General features: G+C 52.6%; 1 protein-coding gene and 1 long non-coding RNA gene across 9 annotated transcripts in view; one reads left to right on the forward strand and one right to left on the reverse strand.

Moving 5' to 3' along the window:
- Triobp (TRIO and F-actin binding protein) overlaps nt 1–12,979 on the forward strand; it is a 66,093-nt gene extending 53,114 nt beyond the window's left edge. For all 8 annotated transcript variants that reach the window (XM_052748305.1, XM_052748306.1, XM_052748303.1 and 5 more), the window contains 7 exons: nt 6,466–6,613; nt 8,306–8,408; nt 8,841–9,000; nt 9,080–9,193; nt 10,742–10,828; nt 11,499–11,659; nt 12,285–12,979. In XM_052748305.1, the coding sequence (XP_052604265.1) occupies nt 6,466–6,613; nt 8,306–8,408; nt 8,841–9,000; nt 9,080–9,193; nt 10,742–10,828; nt 11,499–11,657 (771 nt within the window). In that variant the 3' untranslated portion in view covers nt 11,658–11,659; nt 12,285–12,979. The remainder of the gene's footprint in view (nt 1–6,465; nt 6,614–8,305; nt 8,409–8,840; nt 9,001–9,079; nt 9,194–10,741; nt 10,829–11,498; nt 11,660–12,284) is intronic.
- LOC128116748 (uncharacterized) overlaps nt 92–22,725 on the reverse strand; it is a 34,088-nt gene continuing 11,454 nt past the window's right edge. The window contains exons 3-5 of the long non-coding RNA XR_008220585.1: nt 10,778–10,947; nt 2,987–4,597; nt 92–2,810 (exon numbers count right to left, since the gene is read on the reverse strand). This is a non-coding gene — a long non-coding RNA (uncharacterized LOC128116748). The remainder of the gene's footprint in view (nt 2,811–2,986; nt 4,598–10,777; nt 10,948–22,725) is intronic.

Below are 22,725 nucleotides of genomic sequence, written 5' to 3' on the forward strand. Positions count from 1 at the left end.
CATATATTTATTATAAATTATAAAAGGTTGTCTAGTATATAAAGTATAAATAAAGTGTACAATCCTTCTTATTGTGAATTCCATATAGAAATGGATGTTTCTCAGAGTGCTTTAATGATTTCTCCTTATTCTTGTGGCCACAGCTGATTAACATACACGGGTGGGTCTCATGTGTGCTGATTGATATTTTTATGCTAATGAGTAAGATGAAGAGACGTCAGAACCTCTCAAGATCAATGTTGTAAGCAAATCCTTTGCTGAACTGAATGACAGCTTTCTGTTGAGACCGAGTATATTCTAGTCAGAGTTGTTCACCGTTTTTGTTCTGTATAAATGTCATTCTAGACATGACACCGTGCAAGGCTGAATCTGCGCTCCCAGCATATCCTCATGACTTGCTCGGTTCCAGACAGTGTAGCAAACAATAAACTGAGTCCCCATTGGTGACGCTGAGCATTTCCGTGGTGTGAGCTTCCCTCTGCAGCTGATGTTAAAGCTGTGGTCCAAAGGCCCCGAGCTTGAGATGGGTCAGCACCAGCTGCACAGGGGTTCTGCTGTCCAGGTTTAAGGTCAGGGTGCACACACAATATAAATGAATCGCAGCAGGGGGGTGGACACATGTCGAGTATCAGCCATGACATCTACTTGTCTTGTTACTTTCTGTGGCCATGATAAAATATCCTGACAAAAGCCACTTAAGAGAGAGAGGGTTTGTTTGGGCTCAGGGTCCATCATAGCAGGAAGTCGTAGTTACAGGAGGCAGCTATGACGTCCCAGCCAGGAGATAGAGATGAGTGCTTATGCTCAGTCACTCTGTTACATAGTGTGCAGGCAAGGACCCCCGCCTGTGATGGTACTGCTCTCCTTTCTGGTGGTCTCTCCACCTCAGGTAAACCAATCAAGACCTTTCCGCACAGGCACGGCCAGAGGCTAACCATAAATCATCCCTCGCAGTTGTCTGGAGACTTGTTACCTAGGTGACTCCAGATTCTGGCTAGTTGATAATCAACACCAACCTTCACAACCTCCTTTAGTGAATTCATTCTACATATTTAATTTTTTTGAATGTACTTTTGCTTAACAGCTGAGTCAGAATTCCAAATAATTTGGCAGTCAGCTGTCTATAGTCTATACCATACATACCAGTGCCAAGAAGAGAAAGGAATGCTGGGATCCCTGGGGGCATGGCGTGAGGAGGTTCTTGGAAAGTACCCTGAGGGTCACAACTGATCTGAGCTATAGTGGTGAGCGGGTGGGGATATTGGCTATGGCAGATGGCTGAAGGCGGTTGGTGCCTATGGCAGAAGCCCCAAGGACAAGCTGAGAGTCTCCTGCAGATGCTGAGTTTTCCAGAAACATACAAGGTGATCTTGGAGTACAGTGGGTGAGGAGAGGACAAGGTCCAAGCCTAGGAGGCTAAGACAAGGCTGCCTGAGAACAGATTGGCAGAGGTCTGACGGGAGACCTTGGGCCCTGGTGACTGGGGTCTGGGAGGGCAAGAAAGCCCTTGGAGTCCTGGGGCAGAACCGCCACACTAGCAGGGGCTGGCTGCTGCTTCGTTATGGGTGGGGCGATCAGAGGAGACTTGGGGACTGGAGAGGCTATCCTGGGCTACCTGGGCTAAGAGAGGAAACAGCCCAGTGCTGTCAGGTCCTGCCCTGGGTGGGGCCTGGCATGCAGGCTGAGCCCGTACCACAGCCTGGAGTCACTGAGTGGAACTGGGAACTCCTCTCTGGGAGGGTCCACTTGCTGGGATCAGAGCAGCTGTGTGTGTTCAGTTTGCTATTAGAACCAGCTTTAGATTTCGTCTGAGAAAAAGCTTGTTCTACTCCACTGAAAATTTAAAAGCTCTGCTGTGGCTCCTAAGCATGCCAGTGAGAACACTGAGGCCCAGAAGTGTGGTGTGACCTTTGAACTATAGGCAAACCTGGAGCCCTTGCTTTCTGGTCCCCTTCTGTCCCATGGGGCACTTCCAAAGCTGCCAGCACTCGATCTTAGTAGGTTGGGGCAGGCGTGGGGCAGGTAGGACTGGGGTGGTAAGAGGTGAGATGGAAACGCTCAGGAAAAAGTAATGGCTGGGATGGCAGGTGCTAGAGAGAAGAGGGACCAGGTCACCTGTCCCTCTCAGCCACCGGAGGAGGTGGTTGGAAACTCAGCTGATCCTGGAGAGGTGACTGCCGGGAAGCAATCCTCCAGCCTGTTCCCTCAGGCTGAGTGGGTACCCCTCTTGCAGGGCTGGGGGGCTCACCACTGCAGAACAGCTGTGTAGGGAGTGGGGCCTGTGGCAACACTCAAGTAGGTAGAAGGACCCTCTAACTAATGCAAAGGGGTCAACAGTACTTCTTCCTCTACCTTGATGTCGTGGCAGAGAGGTGGCCAGTGTCGAGACATCTTGGGCACTAAGGAAGGTAGGTCACAGTTGGCACCTGGCTGGCCCTCACCCCGTTGTTGCTGAGCTCTCCACAGATTTGGAATACTGTGTCCAGTAGCCCCTTTGCCTCACAGGAGGCCCTTGTGAGGTCTCTGTGATGGAGGCTGAGGCTCACGGGGGAAGCATGATGGAGTGTGGTTGGCTGTCTCTACTCCCTAGGTGGCCTGCTCTGTAAGGGAACAGTTAGGACAGGAGCAAAGATCCAGCAGGACAGGTACCCCCCAAACACACTCAGAACATCTGGATTCAGCCTCTCCCCACTATAAGCCTACTATGGTCCCAGGAATAGCTGCAGAGGTAGTAGGTGGGGTCTTGGTGAGGGCGGAACTATATTCCTTCATGTGGCCTTCTGTGACTTAGGTTTCTTCCCTGCCCCAACCTTTTTTTTTTTTTTTTTTGGTTTTTCGAGACAGGGTTTCTCTGTGTAGCTTTGCGCCTGTCCTGGAACTTACTCGGTAGCCCAGGCTGGCCTCGAACTCACAGAGATCCGCCTGGCTCTGCCTCCCGAGTGCTGGGATTAAAGGCATGCGCCACCACCGCCCGGCTTGCCCCAACCTTTTTTAGTGATCTTAAATGTGGTTTTTTTCCTTTGTCTTTGTGCATGTGGTATACATGTGTGTGGGCATGCTAATGTGGAGACCAGAAGTTAATTGCTGCTATTGTTGTTGCTTTGGTCTTTTGTTGTTGTTGTTGTTTGGTTGGTTGGTTTTTGTTTTTGTTTTTGTTTTTGAGACAGGGTCTCTGTGTAGCCCTGGCTATCCTGGAATTCATAGCGATCCACCTGCCTTGCCTCCTGAGTGCTAGGATTAAAGGCATGCGCCACCATACCTGCCCGGTCTCTTTACCTTTTTTAGATCAGAATCTGTGTGTGTGTGTGTGTGTGTGTGTGTGTGTGTGTGTGTATGGACACTCACCAAGGTCAGAAAAGAGTTTCAGAACCCCTGGAGCTGAAGTTCCAGAGGGGTGAGCCACCTGACCTAGGTCCCCTAGAAGAGCAGGAAGTGTTAACCACTGATCCATCTCTCTAGACATCCTTCCTCTTTTGTTTTTTAGATCAAATTTCACTGTGTACCCTTGGCTGGCCTGCAACTTGGAATGTAAACAGACTAATCTCAGATTCACAGAGGTCCACCTGCCTCTGCCTCCCAAGTGCTGGAATCAAAAGTATGTACCACTATGGCCTACTATACCTTATGTTTTTCAGACAGGGTATCTCACTGAACCTAGCGCTTGCTGTGAATTGGGGAATCTGCCTGTTTCACACCCAGCACTAAGGTTACTGGTGTGTTTTTATGTGGGTGCGTGGATGCTAAGGATCTGAACTCAGGTTCTATGTACAGAAAATAACTTACCCATTCAGCTGTCTCTTCAGCTCCCAAACATTTTTTTAATTATATAAGAAACATAGCCTGGCATGATGGTGTACACCTTTAATCTCAGCACTCCGGAGGCAGAGGCAGGCAGATCTCCATGAGTTCAAAGACAACCTGGTCTACGTAGTGAATTTCAGGGCAGCCAGAGCTACATAGTGAGACCCTGATTCAGAAAACCAAATATTGCCTGGCAATGGTAGCACATACCTTTAATTCCAGCACTCGGGAGGCAGAAGCAGGCGGATCTCTGTAAGTTCAAGGTCAGCCTGGTCTACAGAGTGAGTTCCAGGACATACAGAGATACACAGAGAAACCCTGTCTACAAAACAAATCAAAAACTAATAAAAAAAATTATACAAGAGCCACATTTACATTTACATTTTTTTTTTAAAGTAACACAAGTGGTGGTGCATAATCTCAGCATTTGGGAAGCTGAGGCCAGATGGTAAATTCAAGGTCAGATGGTAAGTTCAAGGCCAGCCTTAGCTAGAGGCTAAGGTCTTAGACCAAGACCTTGTCTTTAAAAAAATAAAAAAAAAATCAAACGATGGTTTGGGGCTGTAGCTCAGTGGTAGAACTTTCCCCTAGCATGTTCAACTCGGGGTTCCACTGCAAAATTTATCTAAATCAAAAGGTTACAAATGAGTCCACAAAGCCCGCCGATGCTCAGTGGGTAAAGGTACTTGCCTCCAAACCTGAAGACCTGAGTTCCATTCCAGGGACCCACATAATAGAAGGAAGGAAAGACCCTTTGGCCTCCACGAGTGTCCTGTGGCATTCATGCACCCCACCCCTAAAAAAAAAAATGTAAGAAGTAATGAGCCCTGATGCTGCCACCAACCCCTTGTGTACCTCTGCCCACCATTGAGCATGTCTGGATCAGCTTCCTGTGGCCAAGGGGACAAATACCATCGAGAGCTGGGTCAGGGACACAGACTTGCCAGTCATCTTGCTAAAACCTAACACAGGCTAAGTGGGGTGGGGGTGGGGGCCCTGGATCACACTCCTTTCCTAGGCTTCAGGTGGGACTGTGGGCTCCACAGCCTTGCCTGTTTCCCAGCCTGTGTTCCCTACCCTCATATCAAAGCTTTTCACTCACTGCCACTCTCCTGGTCATGTCTCTAGATGTTTGTCTTCTGACCCCCCCACACCCCCTCCATCCATTCCTCAGGCCACCAGATTGTCTAGGACAGTCTTAGCTGGTTAGAAGCCTTAGTTTCTTTTCTCATGGACTTCTCAAGGCAGTCCCAGGTCATATATGGAGATCCTTGGAGAGCTGTTACTCAGCCTGCCACACTATCCTTCCAGCATTTTCTGTGTTTTTGCATACCTGGGCCAGGGCAGGCAGTGACCTGTTTTGCACCCAGGAATACTGTCAGGAGTCAGCTTTCATTCCACAGCAGCCCACATGGCATCTCTGCCCTCCAGCTGCTGCCTGTTGTCCTTTGCAGATTAGAACCCACTTGTCCCCCTCGTCTTTGTACACAGGTAACTTCCTGTGGGATGTTCCTAGGAATGGACCTGCCCAGGCAAGGGCTAGAGTTGCAAAAAAAATGCAATGATGCCTGTAATCCCAAGCACTCAGGGAGGCTGAGGCAGGAATGTTGTGAGATCAAGGCCATCCTGGCTCCATAGCAAGACCCTCCATAGCAAGGATGACGGTGACACCAATCTGCCCATACACATCAGGCACAGTGGGCACTCCAACAGTAGACTTTACGGCTCTAACTACCTACCATCTTGTCTACAAAACCATTTTTACGACATCAACAGTGCCAGCTCATTTCCTAAGCCCCTGCCATGTGACTTACCCTGGCCTGCACCCCAGGCCTAAGCTGGGTCAGGTGTACCTTGTCACCAGGCTATTATGTTCCCGGAGAAACAGGACCTTGGGAGGCTGCCCAGAGGCAGAACTAGCAAAGGTGTTTAAGATGGGCTGTGAAGGGGAGTGGGGTGCTGGAGAGATGGCTCAGAAGTTAAGAGCACTGACTGTTCTTCCAGAGGTCCTGAGTTCAATTCCCAGCAACCACATGGTGGTTCACAACCATCCATAATGAGATCTGGTGCCCTCTTATGACATGCAGGCAGAACACTGTATACATAATAAATAAATAAATCTTTTTTAAAAAATGATGGGCTGTGGGGAAAGTGAGTTACCCAGGAAGTAGAGCGTTCCCACTTCAGGCAGAATAGCGTTGGTTTTCCCAAGTTGTTATTTTTGAGGGGGGTGAACACATGCATGCCATGGCATGTGGAAATCAGCACACAGCTTCATGGAGTCAGTTCTTGCATTCTCAGGCTTACAGGGCAAGTGCCTTTACCCACTGAGCCGTTTTATCATCCCAAGAACTGGTTTTATAACCAAGGTTGCTTGGCCGCCACGGGCTAGGCAGAGATGGGGCTGTGGGAGGCAGACTTTATCCTGCAAGTGGGGAATCGTTGCAAGATTTGAAGCAGAAAAGGGGCGAGTGAAGTTTGCGGGTGAGGAGGGTTGGGTGGCAGTGGGAGCAGGTATGGACTCACGGTGTCGCATTGCAGAGCCGGGTAATGAGCCTGGCCCTGGGCAGGCTTACACTGAAGCTCATAGCCTGGAAGGGCTTCTAGCCTGGGGGGCGGGGGGGGGGGGGCAGCCTCGTGACCTCCCTGGCCTCTGGCCCGCAGGAAGCCTGTGAGCGCAGCCTGGCGGAGATGGAGTCCTCACACCAGCAGGTGATGGAGCAGCTGCAGCGGCACCATGAGCGCGAGCTGCAGCGGCTGCAGCAAGAGAAGGAGTGGCTGCTGGCCGAGGAGACCGCAGCCACAGCCTCGGGTGAGGACCACGGCCGTGCCGCGGGCGGGGCCTGGCGCTTCCGCATTGGACTGGGAAGCTCCTAAAGGAAGGGGTTGGGGTAAGGAGTCAGTAGGGGTTGGGAGCCCCAGAAGTGATCTGTGGTCCAGCTTGAAAAGGAGAAAGAGAGGCCGTAAGAGATTCCCCTCAGCCCGGCGGTGGTATCGCACGCCTTTAATCCCAGCACTCAGGATGCAGAGCCAGGCGGATCTCTGTGAGTTCGAGGCCAGCCTGGGCTACAGAGTGAGTTCCAGGAAAGTCGCAAAGCTACACAGAGAAACCCTGTCTGGAAAAACGGAAAGAGAGAGAGAGACCTCCCCTCTCATGGGTGGTGACTTTTCTTTCTTGGGTTCTGTAGACATTGAGGGGTACCTCAAGCCACATACCACCTCCATGCTAGGGGAAGACACCCATCAGCTACAGTCTGTTCTGGTAGAGTGTCACCTGCCCAGGTACTTGCTCCAGACCCTGGGATGCTCACGGTATAGTTGTGACCTTTTCCCTAGGCTGGCAGTGTGTACCTCTCTATGCCCCCACACATTGCTCACGGGAGCCCCTGAGTGTTCGTGGTATCCAGGGAGTGGGGAAGCCGGGCCTCAGAGAGGCTAGCGACCTGTCCCAGGTGGCACAGCGTGGAAATGAGAGAGCCGGGCTTTGAGCCCAGAGCCAGTACTCTGATGGCGAAGCTGGGCCCTGAACTGCCTCACCCTCCCCAAGCCCCAAACAGGAAACACCCGAGACAGACAAATCGCATCCTCCTCTTCTGTCTCCTGTACACCTGCTGTGTGCCGGGCATATCCTGGGCAGCCCTCTGGCTTTGCAGAGTCGTGAATGAGGTCAGGTGACCTGGAGCTTGCATCCTGCCGATACCGGCCAAGTGTTCCCTGTGCTCAACTCCACATGGTCACTTCTGCCAAGCCTTGGGCTGTGTTCACATTTTAGGACAGACTCACCCAGCAGGCAGCCTAGAGTAGCTGCCCTTCCCCAACAGGATGCAGGCATTGCCCAGTGATCCAGCACCAAAGTTTCCACAGTGAACTTGAACTTGATGGAAGTGGCGCTGGGTTGAATAACAGACCACCAGGGACTGCCACCGAGGAGGAACGAGGTCCTCCCAATGTTCAGAGGTGTTGCGTTTTGGAATTGTGGATAAATCTAAGGCTGGAGGCTTGCATACTCTTCACCCTGCCCTGCACAGTGTGGGGGGAAATGGTGGGTTCCTGGGAGCTCCCCATTGGAAGCAGCCAGCAGGAGCCAGTGCTTGGGCCTTACTCTCCATGTCAGGCCGTACTCTAGTCACCTCTGGAGAGGAGAAGCCATGGTTAAGCACCTTCCAGAAAGGGTCCTGAGGCAGAGGGATTGAGTCAGTTACACGGCTTTTTAGTGCCTGCAGAGCTTGACCTCTGGACCACAGGCCAGGCAGGGCCTTGATGGATGGGCCTTCCGGGCTCTACAGGGATGGCGCGGAGCACTGTGCGAGGCTGGCCAGAAACCACTAGTAGGAGGTAGCAGTGGTTAGATACCGACATACCACCCCAGGAGAGCCCACCACACAGGGTTACTTCAAGGAGGACCCATGCTCTTTGCAGTCCTCTGGCCCCGTCTGCGCCAGTACAAATGGAATTGTGTCGATCCCCTTCCAACCTACCCTCTGCCTGTCTGCTCTACTCCTAGCCATTGAAGCCATGAAGAAGGCCTATCAAGAAGAGCTGAGCCGGGAACTGAGCAAAACACGGGGTCTCCAGCAGGGTCCGGACGGCCTTCGGAAGCAACACCAGTAAGATGGTGGCGGGGTCTGGGGTGGGTCAGCCTCTTGAGTCTACTGTTCGCCCTGATAGATGTGACTGGGGCTTTGCTGAGGGCCCTTGGCAGAGGACACAGGGGTCATCAGTGCCCAGTCCTGACCTCGCGTGCCCCTTTAGTGTCTCCTAGAGCTGGGTTGCAGAGTCGCTCTTGACCACTAGGGTGTCTCCCTGCCCCAGCACCAGTTCCGGGTGCCTGGGCTATGGCAGTGTGAATGGTAGTCCCTGAGCTCACCCTCTAGAGGAAACCCCTGCAACCCAGAGAGACCATTACCAGTCCACAGCCACGAGGGGCTGAATTAACCACAAGGTATCCAGAACACCAACAGCGTTGAGATGCGACTCCAGGCCGAGCAGTGGCAAGAGAGCCCCCGTGACCCATCTCTGTCCCCTCCCGTGCTGGCTAGGCTGGACATGGAGGCTCTGAAACAGGAGCTGCAGGTGCTGTCCGAGAGGTACTCGCAGAAGTGCCTGGAGATCGGTGCCCTGACGCGGCAGGCAGAGGAGCGTGAGCACACCCTCCGGCGCTGCCAGCAGGAGGGCCAGGAGCTGCTGCGCCACAACCAGGTAGCTAGACCGGCCCCCAGGGGGCTGTGAGAAGGCAATGGTGGGCTGAGCCCCCGCCCTGACCGTCCTGTTCCCTCAGGAGCTGCACTCGCACCTGTCCCAGGAGATCGACCGTCTGCGCAGCTTCATCGCCTCGCAGGGCACCAGCAACAGCTGCGGGCGCAGCAATGAGAGGAGCTCCTGTGAGCTGGAGGTAAATGCCCTCCCCCCCTCCCCTCTGCTCCCTGGTGCCAGGCAGCCCCGGGCTCTAGGGCCTGTGAAAGCTCCCTAACGGGCTGGGTGTCACCTGCAGATGTCACTCAGACCTCTGGGGCCCTCTCGGCTAAGTCAGAATTCTAGCGTTTGATCCAGTTCTGTCATCCACCTGCTGTGTGACCATGCTCAGTCACGCTGCCTTTGTGAGCGCACACCTGTAATCCCAGGACTCCAGGGGTAGAGGCAGGCAGATCTCTGTGAGTTCAAGGCCAGCCTGGTTTACATAGCATGTTCCAGGACAGCCAGAGCTACAAAGAGAAACTCTGTCTCAAAAAATAAATAATTAACCAGGCAGTGGTGATGCACGCCTTTGATTCCAGCACTCAAGGCTAGCCTGGTCTACAGAGAAAGTTCCAGGACAGCCATGGCTACACAGAGAAACCCTGTCTCGAAAAACCAAAAATAAACTAAGCTAACAACAACAGAAAGAAAAAAAAAAATCAAGCGGGTAGGGATAGCTAGCCCTCTTCTTATGGGGGATGTTGAAAGGAGAAAGTGTGAGTGATTACAGGGTCACCCAGCTCTTTGTGTCAGTTATTAGCAAACAATAACCTTCCTAATGCTGCCACCCTTCAAACAGTTCCTCATGCTGGGCATGGTGGTGAATCAGTTCCAGGACAGCCAGAGAAACAGTGTCTTGAAAAACAAAACAAAACCCCAAAACAGTACCTCATATTGTGGTGACCCCCAACCATAAAATTATTTTTGTTGCTACTTTATAACTATAATTCTGCTACTGTTAGGAATCATAATGTAAATATCTGCTATGTAGGATGATGGTCTTAAGCGACCCCTGTAAAAGAGTAGTCCAACCCTCAAAGGGGGTTGTGACCCACAGGTTGAGAACCACTGCTGTAAGGCTCGCCTCTGTGCCTAGAAGTTCTAAGCCCTTTGTCTCTTCCCTTCCATCAAGCTCATTAGACACACACTGTTACTGTCCGCGTTAACCCGATGGAGAAACAGAGGTTAATGGCCTTCCTGAAGGTCCCGCAGCTATTGGTCTGGAAGCTGGGGCTGGAACCAGGCAGCAGAAGGCCAGTCTGGAGTTTAAAGGCTTTCCTGCCCAGCTGAGCTTATGTACCCCACGGATCAATAGCACTGCTCCTCAGAGTTCAGAGGGTTCGGTGGGGGTAGTCCTGCCACAGTGTCATAGCTACAGGTCACAGGAGGGCCAGCCTGTGTGTCACAGATCTCCTGTCACCCCCTCGGCCCTAGCACCTCGGCCCGAAACAGTGTTAGGTTGCAGCGATGTAGCAGGGAGAGTCCTACTCACAATATGCGTGGGGTACAAGTGAGGAAAAGGAAGGCAGAGGCAGAGGGGCCTCTGCGGCAGTAGACTGTGGGGTGCCGGGGCTCTCAGTGGGAGCTGGGGTTGCACTCGGGGCTTTAAGTCATGGAGGTGCCAGGCTGCAGGGCAGTGTGGATCCGGGGAGCCTTGGCCTATGGTCCTATAGGTCCTGGCTCAGCCCAGCGCGTGTGTCCCTAGGTGCTGCTGCGAGTCAAGGAGAATGAGCTCCAGTACCTGAAAAAGGAGGTGCAGTGCCTCCGTGATGAGCTCCAGGTGATGCACAAGGTAGGCAGCGACAGCTGTGGGCCGGGTGTGCTCCAGGTGCCCGCCTGAGCCGGCCCCCACTGGCCTCCTCCTCTCCTTGGGCCTTCCGTGTAGGACTCACTATCCCATTGCAGACAAGCCTGAGAAGAGAGAGGGGTGTGACTCACCCAAGGTCACACTTGCGTTCAGGCATTCAAGGTCATTTGGCTTTATTATGGTTGAACACCTACTAGGTGCCTGGAATATAGCTTTAAACAGAACCGGTTCCTCTCCCAGCCTGGCTGTGGGTTGACTCCAAGTGTCGCTAGGAGTTGGGAAGCCCACTCAGTCGTGTGCAGCCCTTGGCTCCTTCCTGCCTTCATCAAGTTATGGATGTATGGTGACTCGAGAATATGAGTCCGCAGTGCACTGGCTGCGCTTGGAGAATGCGCAGAGAGAACTTACTGAAAGTCCAGAGCCCCCCGGACATGCCCCTCCTGGGGCTCAGCCTACCACTCATTGTGACCGTGGGCAAAGGCTTCACCTCCCCAGGCCCTAACTGCTGCCCCTCTAATGGGACAAGGAAGGACAATGAAGTCCCCATCACTGGGGGATCCTGGCCTTCTGTGCTACCAGCAGGGGGCCAAGTGGGTGTGTGGCGGGGAGCGGGCGCTGCGGGCTCCGACCCTCAGTGCTTCCTCTGTGGCCCTAGGACAAGCGCTTCACGGGGAAGTACCAGGACGTGTATGTGGAGCTGAACCACATCAAGACCCGGTCGGAGCGCGAGATCGAGCAGCTGAAGGAGCACCTACGCCTGGCCATGGCTGCCCTGCAGGAGAAGGAGGCTGTGAGAAACAGCTTGGCTGAGTAGAGGTGGGTGGGGACCCTGCAGTGCAAATTCACGGTCCCTTCCACGCAGCCTGAAGGGCCAGCACTTCCTTCCCCTGGCCCATTTCTCTTTCTGTAAGTGGCTACAAAGAGTAGTTATGGCCCTAAGACAGTCCAGAGTCTGCTGGGTCAACCTGTGCATGTTTGTCCCGAGGTGATGACACATGGCTGGGTCAGGACCCCACGGCCCTGCATCTTCAACATTGTCATGGTCACCGCCCCAGTAGTCTGCCCTTTCACAGGCTAGTGGTGACCCTGAGCACATTCTGAAGTTTGCATTCAGTCATCCCCCAGCCCCCCAGCTTCGTGCTGCAGCTAGCACTGACCTCAGAGCCCTAAAGATGCCCTCCTTCAGAGGGCTTGCAAGGATACGATACGATATGATGTATGATATGACATGACATGGCCTGTCTACCTCCTCGACCTGACCAGACTGGACTTCCTAAGGCACATGAGTCAGGCCGCCCCAGCAGCCTGGAAAAGTGGCTCTGGCCAGCTGCGGGGCCAGCAGCCGTGGGCAGTTTGGCCTGTGCTTTGGCTTGGTCCACACCAGCCGGCCAGAGTGTGAGGCCTGCCTTCCCAGTGCTCAGTGGTCACTCTTGCCTTCCAGGTCTCTGTGGTCCAGCTCAGCTGAGAACCCTCCGGCCCCAGGGGACCAGCCACCCTCCTTCTCGGACAGAAGTCAGAAGCCAAGCTTTCTCCCCACCCTGGGTCACATGTGCACTCACACCTCACACACACACACACACACACACACACACACACACACACACACACACACACACGTACACACGCACAGACACACACTGCGGATCTGAGCTCATCCCTCGCACTGGGTCTTACCTTGCACCTTCTTCAGGATTTTATATGTGAAGAGATTTTTATATAGAATTTTTGCCTTTTTTTTTTTTTTTTCTAAAACACTTTAAACTTCTTCAAAAGGCAATTCTTGGTGGCATGTACCTCTAGCACTGGCTCCTGTTCCCCTCCGGTGCCCTGCTTAGGCCTCCCTCCTACTCTGGGCATCTCGCAAAGGCCCTAGCAGGGCCTGAGTGAGTTGACCAGAGGGAAAAGGCCGGAGCAGCCCTCTCTTCCTGCCCTACCTCTACTAACTACTTCTGCCCTGGCCGGGTCCACACCCCGGCCTCTGGACTGGGGAACCACTGGACAGAGAGAGGAGCCCACGGCTGTCCCCACGGCTCCACTCCTCTGAGGGGCGCTGGGTGTGGACCACTAGCGCTACCCATGAAGACACATCTCTCCTGTTCCATGAGTCACCCTAACTTAATAAAACCTTCCAGCAGCTCTGGCTTTGTGGATGGCTGGGCAGGGTAGGAAGTGGCAACCAGGTTCTTGATGGCTTCTGTATTCCACCTTACCTGAAGCAGGGGTCTGTGGGCTTCTAAGGGTGGAGCTGAGTCCAGTTCATCCCCTGGACCTTGGACATTTGAGTGGTTTGAGGGTAGGAGCCGCGGTCAGGGAGCCCTGTCTCTGCCCTGATAGCAATCAGAAATGGTTCCCTGGTGGACCACCAATGGCTCACCTCAGGCTCACTCATCAACTGATTATCTGAGAAGCTGTGGAGTTGCAAAGAGAGGGCTGGTGCTGAGACTGTGCCATCACCACACACACCATAACATCCTCCCCCCAAGCCTCAGTTTGCTTCTCCAGAAAATGGGTGTTTTCTGCACTAGGCTGAGATTATACCCAGAGGTTCTTCACCCCTGGACAGAGGTACAAGTGGGAACAAGTGGTCATCGTGGCGGGCTATACCCATGGTCACTTTTCCAAGATCTGGAAACCACATTGGGTTTAGTCCCAGGAGACTGGGATCCCACAGGAGACACTGGCCTGGCCTGATGCTGGTTCGAGAACCAGTTTTCCCAAATGGAAAATCAAGAAGGGTATTCCAAGCAGAGGCATCAGCAGGAAGAACTGCTCTTTGAACATCCCTGATGTGGTTTTTTGGGAAGACCCAGCCCACAGGGACCTCATAGAGCAAAGGTTCTCAACCTGTGGGTCACAACCCCTGGGGGGGTTGGTCATCAAACAACCTATTCACAGGGGTCACACATCAGATATCCTGCATATCAGATATTTATATTATGATTCATAACAGCAAAATTACAGTTATGAAGTAGCAATAAACATAATTTAATGGTTAGGGGGACTACACCATGGGGAACCATATTAAAGGGTTGCAGTGTAGGAAGGTCGAGAACCACTGTCAGAGTATAGCAGTGCCTGTCTGCATCCTTCCCTGTGATTGGTTCAAGAGTGGCATGGATGGCAGGCGGCTCCACCAATGAGAAGCAAGGGAAGTCTTTGTGTCTGGGTGCCATTCTGGAAGGGCTTCTTTTGTTACTATTCTTTTATGCAGAGACCCTCCGACCAAGGTTTCTCAGAGACGATGGCCATCTGTGGCTGGCAGCCCCAGCATCCACATACAGGGTTGAGAGTCCAAGCCCTTCTCTCTCATCATCCTCACCTTCCTCGAAATCCCTGGCTCCCGTGCTTAGGGTCACAAGTCACCAGGCTTCATAGTAGTCCTTGCAAACAAAATCTTCACTCCCTGGTTCTAGAACAGCTCAAAAGACCCGGCAGTCCCAAGTGTTAGCCAAGACTGGGACACCAGGGACTGCCATGCTCTGCTGGCAGAAGCACACTTGGCACACTGTGGCAGCTTTTGGCACTTTCTTTCTGGGATAAACTTACATCTCTCTGACCCAGCACTTCCCTCCCTTAGAGGCATCTGGAGCATCAAGGGCCTGCCCACTGCACAGTGACGTTCATGTCAGCCCTACTCAAGGTTGCTCAAACCTCGGCTGCCTCTCAGTGGTAAAGTAAGTGGCTGGGAATGTGACTGAGTTGATAGAGTGCTCTCCCAGCAAGCATGGAGCCCTGCGTCCAGTCCATACATAGCCTTGAGTAAGCCAGGGGTGGTTTTGATACACACCTGTTAATCCCGGCTCTTGGGAAATGGAGACAGAAAGATGAGAAGTTCAAAGTCACCCTCAGCTATACAGCAAGCTCCAGGACAGCCTGGACTACATGTGACCCCCATGTCCCATCCCCAAAAAAGAACAATTGTGGTCTATTTGTACACAATGGTATAGTATGGCAATAAACCATAACTGCTACCTGCAAAAAACATGGGTGAGTCTTCCAGACTTAATGGTTAAGCCGAAGCCATGAAGTTCAAAAGCCGCAGAACAGTGGTGCCCTGAGCTGGGGAAGAAGGGACACTGCCCCGCAGTGGACACAGGGATCCTTGGGGTGGCAGGTGTCTTCTGACTCAGTCTGGGTAGTGGGGACAGGGCACATACCCATGTAAGAGGTACCGCACTGCACAGTTAGGTCTGTACATTTTACTATGTACAAATCTTGTTAGTAAACCTTTTAAAATATTTTTAAAAATTGTATGTGTATGGGTGTTTTGTCTGGATGTATGTCTGGGCACCCTGTGGTGCCTGGTCCTCACAGAAGAAGGAGTCAGATCCCCTGGAACTGGAGTTGCAGACGGTTGTTAGCTGCCATGTGGATGCTGGCAATCAGCTCAGGGAGAGCAGCTGATGCCCTGAGCAATGTCTCCAGCTCAGTAAACTGGCTTTTAAAAGAACAAACCCGGTTTCCAGCAGGTGTCAGGTCAGCCACCTGGGAGAAGAAGCTCAGCCCCCTCCATCGTTGGACATTTGGCCTCAAACACAACTGTCTGGCTGTTCAGTCTGGTTATAGCCTCAGGCATCCAGCCGTTGCTGTGGAAATAGCCTGGACCAGCCTCCCTGACTCAAACTCCACAACTGCCTCCTGAAGTCATCTCCCTTTCTGGGCTTAGTTTCTTCATCTGTTAAATGGGGCGGTAATGTTCGTCCCAGGGGACTGTGAGTATTAAACTACTAACCTTCAGGTATCTGTTACTTTGTAAGCAACTACCGTAAAGTAAACTTGATGGTTGAGTATGGCAATGTTCTTGTCACTCTCCTGGACTTATGGCTGGCCTGGGCCAGTCCTTGTGTCCTTCCTGCAGCTGAGCACAGGTCACCTGAGGTTGCCTGTGGATGTCTGTCATAGCTTCTCCCATCATAGGTGGGCCGCCTTAGCGGGATGCCTGCTTCGCTGTGGCTCTCCCTCCGCTTCCTGGATGCACGATGGTCTCGGGACCTCTGTCGTCTGACTACCTCCCTGGTGGCTGACTCCCTTAGGGCTTCGGCTATAGAACCCATGCTGCTTATGAGCAACACTTGGAAATGCTGTGACATCACTTCTTGTCAGTCAAAAACAAGTTAGGGCCAGCCCAGACTCAAGGGGAGTAACAGGGCCTGATCAGCAGAGGTGGTTCTTCAGGCTAGCTCTTTTCCCAGCCTCCTGTTCCTCTGAGGTAGGATCCTCTGTAGGGTCCTCTTCGGGGCCTGCCCTCAGCTCTTCTGTGTCTGGGTGTTCTGTTACCCTGACCTTGGCCACTTGTCCTTGGCTTCTCAACATCCAGCCGCTAGTCTGTCCCCAGCTTTTTCTCAGAAACTCATATAGGGGCGCCCCCATCCCGAGGTTGACGTGGAGTGTGTCTTCCCTCTAACTTGCTCTTTAGCTCTTCCTTGGCCTGGAAGCCAACTTCTAGATGAGGCCCCGAGGAGCCAGCCTCTCCTCCTGGGGCTTCCCCTTACAGTCATGGGTCAGTGTTGGACGGGCCCACCCTAGGACTGCCTAAATATGCAAATCCTTGGCCCTCTATGTCAACTTATCTCACTTCAGGACCCAGAAAATGAATCTGTTTCTCTTCCTGTCATGAAGAAATCTTTTTCTGCTCTCCACTCTTTTTTGTTTGTTTGTTTTGTTTTGTTTTTCGAGACATGGTTTCTCTGTGTAGCTTTGCGCCTTTCCTGGAACTCGCTTTGGAGACCAGGCTGGCCTCGAACTCACAGAGATCCGCCTGGCTCTGCCTCCCGAGTGCTGGGATTAAAGGCGTGCGCCACCACTGCCCGGCTGCTCTCCACTCTTAATCTGACTCTTTGTCTGAACCTGGCCATGGGGCACAGGCTGTGGCCCCTAAGTTCAACAACAATATGACCTCAGGAAGCAGTTCCCACTTCTGTTCCCCTGGGCATACCCTTCTGTCTCTCCCCTCACCCAGCACAGACACTGCAGGAGGCTGAATAATTAAGAAAGGTGAGGTTTGAGAATCAAGTAGCCCTCCATCATATTCCTGTTCCCGGCTCCGCAACCCTGGGAGGTTACACACAACTGCTCTGAGCCTCAGTTTCTTTTTTTTTTTTTTTTTTTTTTTGGTTTTTCGAGACAGGGTTTCTCTGTGTAGCTTTGCGCCTTTCCTGGGACTCACTTGGTAGCCCAGGCTGGCCTCGAACTCACAGAGATCCGCCTGGCTCTGCCTCCCGAGTGCTGGGATTAAAGGCGTGCGCCACCACCGCCCGGCGAGCCTCAGTTTCTTAACTGTACAATAGGCCACTTTGCTAAGTGTGTGCAGGTGAAGACAGCTAATGACAGGCAGGACATGCTGAGGAGAGCGCCTGGTGCCTCATAAAACGCAAAGCAAACATTAGTTGTTATGACTGAGGTAGCCGTCACTCAGTGCATCAGAAGGGGCTGTGGCTCATGAGTCAGGCCCAGGAGGTCTGACTCCAGACCTGCCCATCCACTCCAGCAGATCCCCATGAGTGCTTCAGGGATTCCTGGGGCGTCATTAATGTTGGGGCTGACAACAACTGCTGGGCACGGAGCTCAAAGGTCCCCAATTGTGATGATTGAACTTGGGGTGCTGTGCATCTACAACACTGAAGTGACTCATGCTCAGGGGTAAACCTGTGAGTTTGGATCTTTGTCCAGGCCAGCACGGATAGGATAGCATAGTCCTGAGTCAGCCTCAGGAGCATAAGGGCACCCTGACAGTGTAATGGGCCCAGTGTGTACGTACCAGCACATGCATGCCATGGCGTGTGCTTGTGTGCGTGTGCGTGCGTGCGTGAGAGAGAGAGAGAGAGTCAGAGGACAATTTTATGGAATTGGTTCTCTCCCCCTACGGTGGGTTCCTGGAATTGCACTCAGGTGCCAGGCTTGTATGGCAAGCGCTCCCAACACACTGACTGTTCAAAGCAGTGATGTCCATGCTGTTTCTTCTCATGAAGCCCTGCCCTGCCCTTCCTCCATCGCCTTTGGGTTGGAGGGGCAGGGCACAGGAGCCCCTTGCCTGCCTTCCCTCCCTTCCAGCCCTTGACTCCAACAGGTAGTTACATGCAGCTCTTCAGGGACCCAGCTGTGCCCTGTCTGTCCCTACTGCTCTCCTCTCGCTCACCTCCCTATTCCGTGCCTTCTCCAATGGCAGATCCCTCCCCGTGCTACCTCAAGGCTCAGCTACCACCCGCCATCTCTAGGAGTCCCTCCCAGACGTTGATGTCCCAGACAGAGTTGAAGCCTGCTCTGAACCCCACAGCCCCTCCACATGGCACGCTCTTTCATGTGCTTCTCCCAGACTTCGAGCCCCTGGACCAGGGAGCCAGCTCTAGTCACTCTGCTAAGTAACCAGCACCTGAGGTCTCAGCTGGGTGAGCATTTGTTGATGGACTGACTGACAGACTGACTGGAAATGAATGAATGAGCCAAGCACCCTACAAGCAGATCACAGGCATAGCCTCAGCCTCATGCCAAGCAGTAGGAGACTGTTTCTCCCCATACCCCCGCCCCGCCCCCAGGAATCCCCCAAGCTAACCTGAAGGGCTGCAGGCTAATAGCAGTTTCTGAACATAAAAGGGCCCAGCTGTAACTGTGACTCATTTCAGTCATCCTGGCGTCCCATCTGGACCTAACAAGGGCTGGGTGGGTTCAGAGGCCCCGGGAGGGAGGAGTTTACTTTGATGAGCATCTGCCCCAAACACACTTCACACGCAGCATCTCTCCTAATGTTCGCCATAAGCAGTCCATGCCTGCAGCTCTCGTTTTACAGAGGAGGAAACCCATGATCAGAGAATAGCCATGATTCACCCAAGAACAATGAGGTGCGTAGTAACTCACAGCTTAGCCACATGGCTCCCAAGCCCAGATCCTGTCCTGGTTAGATAGGATTCCTTGAGTTAGCCATCGACAGAGGCAGGCAGGCCCTGTAAGAAGCATTTCACAGCCATCACACGTTCTAGTCCCTAGCATAGCCTGTGAGTGAGGGGCACACTTGCCCCCGTTTGCAGGAGAGGAGACAGAACTCAGAAAATGACAAGGAACCATCTGGTCACAAAGCTGTCCATCTCACAGTCCAGCTGGCCTCCAGGACTGACCAAGGTTTTTTCACTGGAGACCAGGAACCTTGAGTCCCCCCACTTGGGAGGAAAACATGGGAAGGTCTGGGGGGTACTTCCTGTTCCCCAAGGTGAGCTTCCTCTCAAAGGTCTAGGAAGGTTGGGGTCCCCTAGAAGAGCATGAGGGTACCAGATACCATGTTACTGCTGACCCTGGCAGCATAGCCTCACCACATACATCATAGCCATGCCAGCCATTTCTGTGTGTGCGCGCCTATCACATATTTCTTAAATGTTTAATTATTTATTTATAAGAGTGGGGTGGGTGCATGGTGTGTATGCCTGTCATAATGTCCCTCTCAAGCCTACTCCAGCATCAGGGGGACACAGCTTTGAAGAGACACATCCTATCCCCTGCCCTCACCCCACAGGAGTGAGAAAAGAGATGATAACAAGGTAAAGACTGTGGATAGTTGATGGTGGCACCCCCTCATCCAGAAGAACAGGAAAGACTGCCTGGGAGCAGTGGCATCCGTCTCTTCAAAGACCAATAGAGCTGAAGGGGGGGGGGTGTCTACAGGAGGGGAACAAGACAAGCCATGACTGGGGTGCTGGGGGATGCCTGCTGGACACACCCTCGTCCACACCCCAGGAACAGGGTTGAAGGTACATTTGGTCAAGAACATCCTGCCTATACTTGCCGCCCCCTACGCCCACCTGCTCACTCATGACCATACTTCCAGGGGGCCTTTGGCTGCCCCGGTGACCCCAGGTAAGAAGCCCTACCTCTCTGGGATCGGCCCTGCTGCCTCTAGCAGGTACAACAGCACCGTCTGCACAGGAGTGTGGCATACCCGAGACAGTACCTGTGGAGTTCTGAGGGTGGCCCTGCACGAGTCTAACTGCTTGTTGAAGTAAATGCAGTTCCTGCCCAGGAGTCAGAAACACCAGCAGTGAAGACGGTAATAAAAACCTGCTGGTTGGTGGTGGCGCACGCCTTTAATCCCAGCACTCGGGAGGCAGAGGCAGGCGGATCTCTGTGAGTTCGAGGCCAGCCTGGTCTACAGAGTGAGATCCAGGACAGGCTCCAAAGCTACACAGAGAAACCCTGTCTCAAAAAAAAACAAAAACAAAAACAAAAAACAAACAACAACAAAAACCTAGTCCTCTTCTGTCTCAGCTTATCCAGGATGTGCTGATCCGTTCATGAGCTCTGGACTCCTTATTGTATTTATATTACCCATATGCATGCATATTTGTATTTTAAATTCCAAATACATTTAGACCACATAAAAACTGTATCTCGAAGGTACTATCAATATCCATAATGAGGCCGGGCGGTGGTGGTGCACGCCTTTAATCCCAGCACTCGGGAGGCAGAGGCAGGCGGATCTCTGTGAGTTCGAGGCCAGCCTGGGCTACCAAGTGAGTTCCAGGAAAGGCGCAAAGCTACACAGGGAAACCCTGTCTCGAAAAACCAAAAAAAAAAAAAAAAAAATCCATAATGATTAATTCCAAGAAGGAGAAACTGAGGCACAGAAAGGTGAGCTGGCTAATAACCTCCTAGCTCAAACCTCAGAACTCCACAGGTACTGTCTCGGGTATGCCACACTCCTGTGCAGAGGGTGCTGTTGTACCTGCTAGAGGCAGCAGGGCCGATCCCAGAGAGGTATCCCAGCAGGTGGGCATAGGGGGCGGCAAACCTCAGGCTGGGGCTGAGATGTGAATCCAAACAGTGTGACTTTGTACGGGAAGTCCATCCCAACCCTTGGAATACATACAAGAGAGCAGGTGGGCCCAGAGAGGGTGAGTGAGCTACCTCAGACCTCACAGCAACTAGGGAGTGCCTTCCACTGCCCTGTGTTACATCCTCAGCTTCATTCTGATGCCTTCAAAGCCAACAGGGAAAGTGTCCTGGAAAGCTCTGGTGAATTGTGTTCATCTCTCTTCTCTTGGGAGCAGCTTTGCTCTCCACACACACACCCCACTCACCCCACATTCCCCCACCCCCTCAGCCAGCACCAAGCATCCTTGGGACACCTGCAGAGAGTGACACCATCTGTGTTTGGGGCACACGTGGATAAGACTCTGGACAGCTAACAGCCAGGCCCAGCATGTGGTCCAGGACATCCCACTCCTGCTGTGGGTCAGGCTGCCTGCTGGAACATGAGTTCACAGTAACTTCGGTAGAAGAGGCTTGCTCCACCTGAGCTCACAGTAACTTCGGTTGAAGAGGCTTGTTCTACCTGAGCTCACAGTAACTTCGGTAGAAGAGGCTTGCTCTACCTGAGCTCACAGTAACTTCAGTTGAAGAGGCTTGCTCTACCTGAGCTCACAGTAACTTCGGTTGAAGAGGCTTGCTCTACCTGAGCTCACAGTAACTTCGGTAGAAGAGGCTTGCTCCACCTGACCACTTCTGGGCTGTGGGATGACAATGCCAGTGGTTTACATTTCAGAATTCTCTTTATTATTTGCTTTTTCAATTTCTTCTTCTTTTGACTTTTTGTTTTGCTTTTTTGTTTGTTTGTTTGTTTTCTCGAGACAGGGTTTCTCTGTGTAGCTTTAGAGCCTGTCCTGGAACTTACTTTGGAGACCAGACTGGCCTCAAACTCACAGAGATCCACCTGCCTCTGCCTTCCCGAGTGCTGGGATTAAAGGCGTGTGCCACCACTGCCCGGCTAAAAATTATTTTCATGTATGTGTGTGCGCCTGCATGTTTTTAGGCGCATCACCTGCATGCAGTACCTGTGGAGGCCTGAAGAGGGAGTCAGATCTCCCAGAACTGAAGTTAACAGGGCGTTGTGAGCGGCCTGTTGTTGGTGCTCCGGACCAAGCTAAGGTCTGCAAGAGCAGCCAGTGCTCCTAATTGCTGAGCCATGTCTCCAGCACCTAGACTTCAGAATTCTAACACAGGTAGTCCAGAATCCCTCATGTCCATCTTTCTGTTTTTCCCAATTCTTTTACTCTGGCAGCCTCTGTTTCATTCCCAAAGCTGGGTCTAGGAAGACCATGGTTCCTTCCCAGCAGCTAGAGAAGAGTAAAATGTTGAGGCATGGGGGGGTCATGACTCACTTCTTTAGGAGGGAAGGGATGGGAGTGCTTTGCTGGCTTTTTCTGGAAGCCGTGTTTTTGCTGGAGTCTGGCTACCCCTCCACCCCAGGGACCCTCTCAGTGTCCCCCAATGGGCAGGCTGTCTTTTGCTCACTCGAGAGGCACCAAGTCAAACTCAGATGACGCCTTGAACAGAGCCTGTGCTGAAAGCCGGAGAAAGTTAGTGCCAGTGCCAAATGTTACAGCTTTCTGAAAGGAAAAAATAAAAATTAAAAAGTCTTTCCCTCCGTAACCAAGCCCTGAGCACCGAGCAGGAAGGCCCATACCGAAAGGCAGGTGCAGGCAAAAGCAGGAGCATCCGGGGCTTCCAGGGCTCCTGTGGGTGCCTGAGCACCCAGAGCTGGGAAAGAGCCGTACAGAGAGCTGGGGACGATGAAGGACCCTGGAGCTGGGCTGGGGAGCCTCAGGCAAAGCCACAGGCAGTACCAAGGTCCTCGTCACAGCACAGCTGGCTCTACTGGTTCATTTTTTGTCGACTTGACACAAGCTAGATTCATCTGGGAAGAGGGATGCTTAATTGAGAAATCCTGATTCATTCCTGATTAATGTCTGATTCGGGAGGGCCCAGCTCACTGTTGATGCTGCCACCCCTGGGCGGGTGGGCCTGCGGTGTATGAGAATCCAGGCCCAAAGCAGCGTTTCTCTGGCCTCTGCTTCAGTCTCTAGCTACAGGTTCTCACTTTGAGTTCCTGCCCTGACTTC

This window comes from Peromyscus californicus, unplaced genomic scaffold, assembly GCF_007827085.1.
Source record: "Peromyscus californicus insignis strain IS unplaced genomic scaffold, ASM782708v3 Scaffold_20__1_contigs__length_68692818, whole genome shotgun sequence".
Lineage (NCBI taxonomy): Eukaryota > Metazoa > Chordata > Mammalia > Rodentia > Cricetidae > Peromyscus > Peromyscus californicus.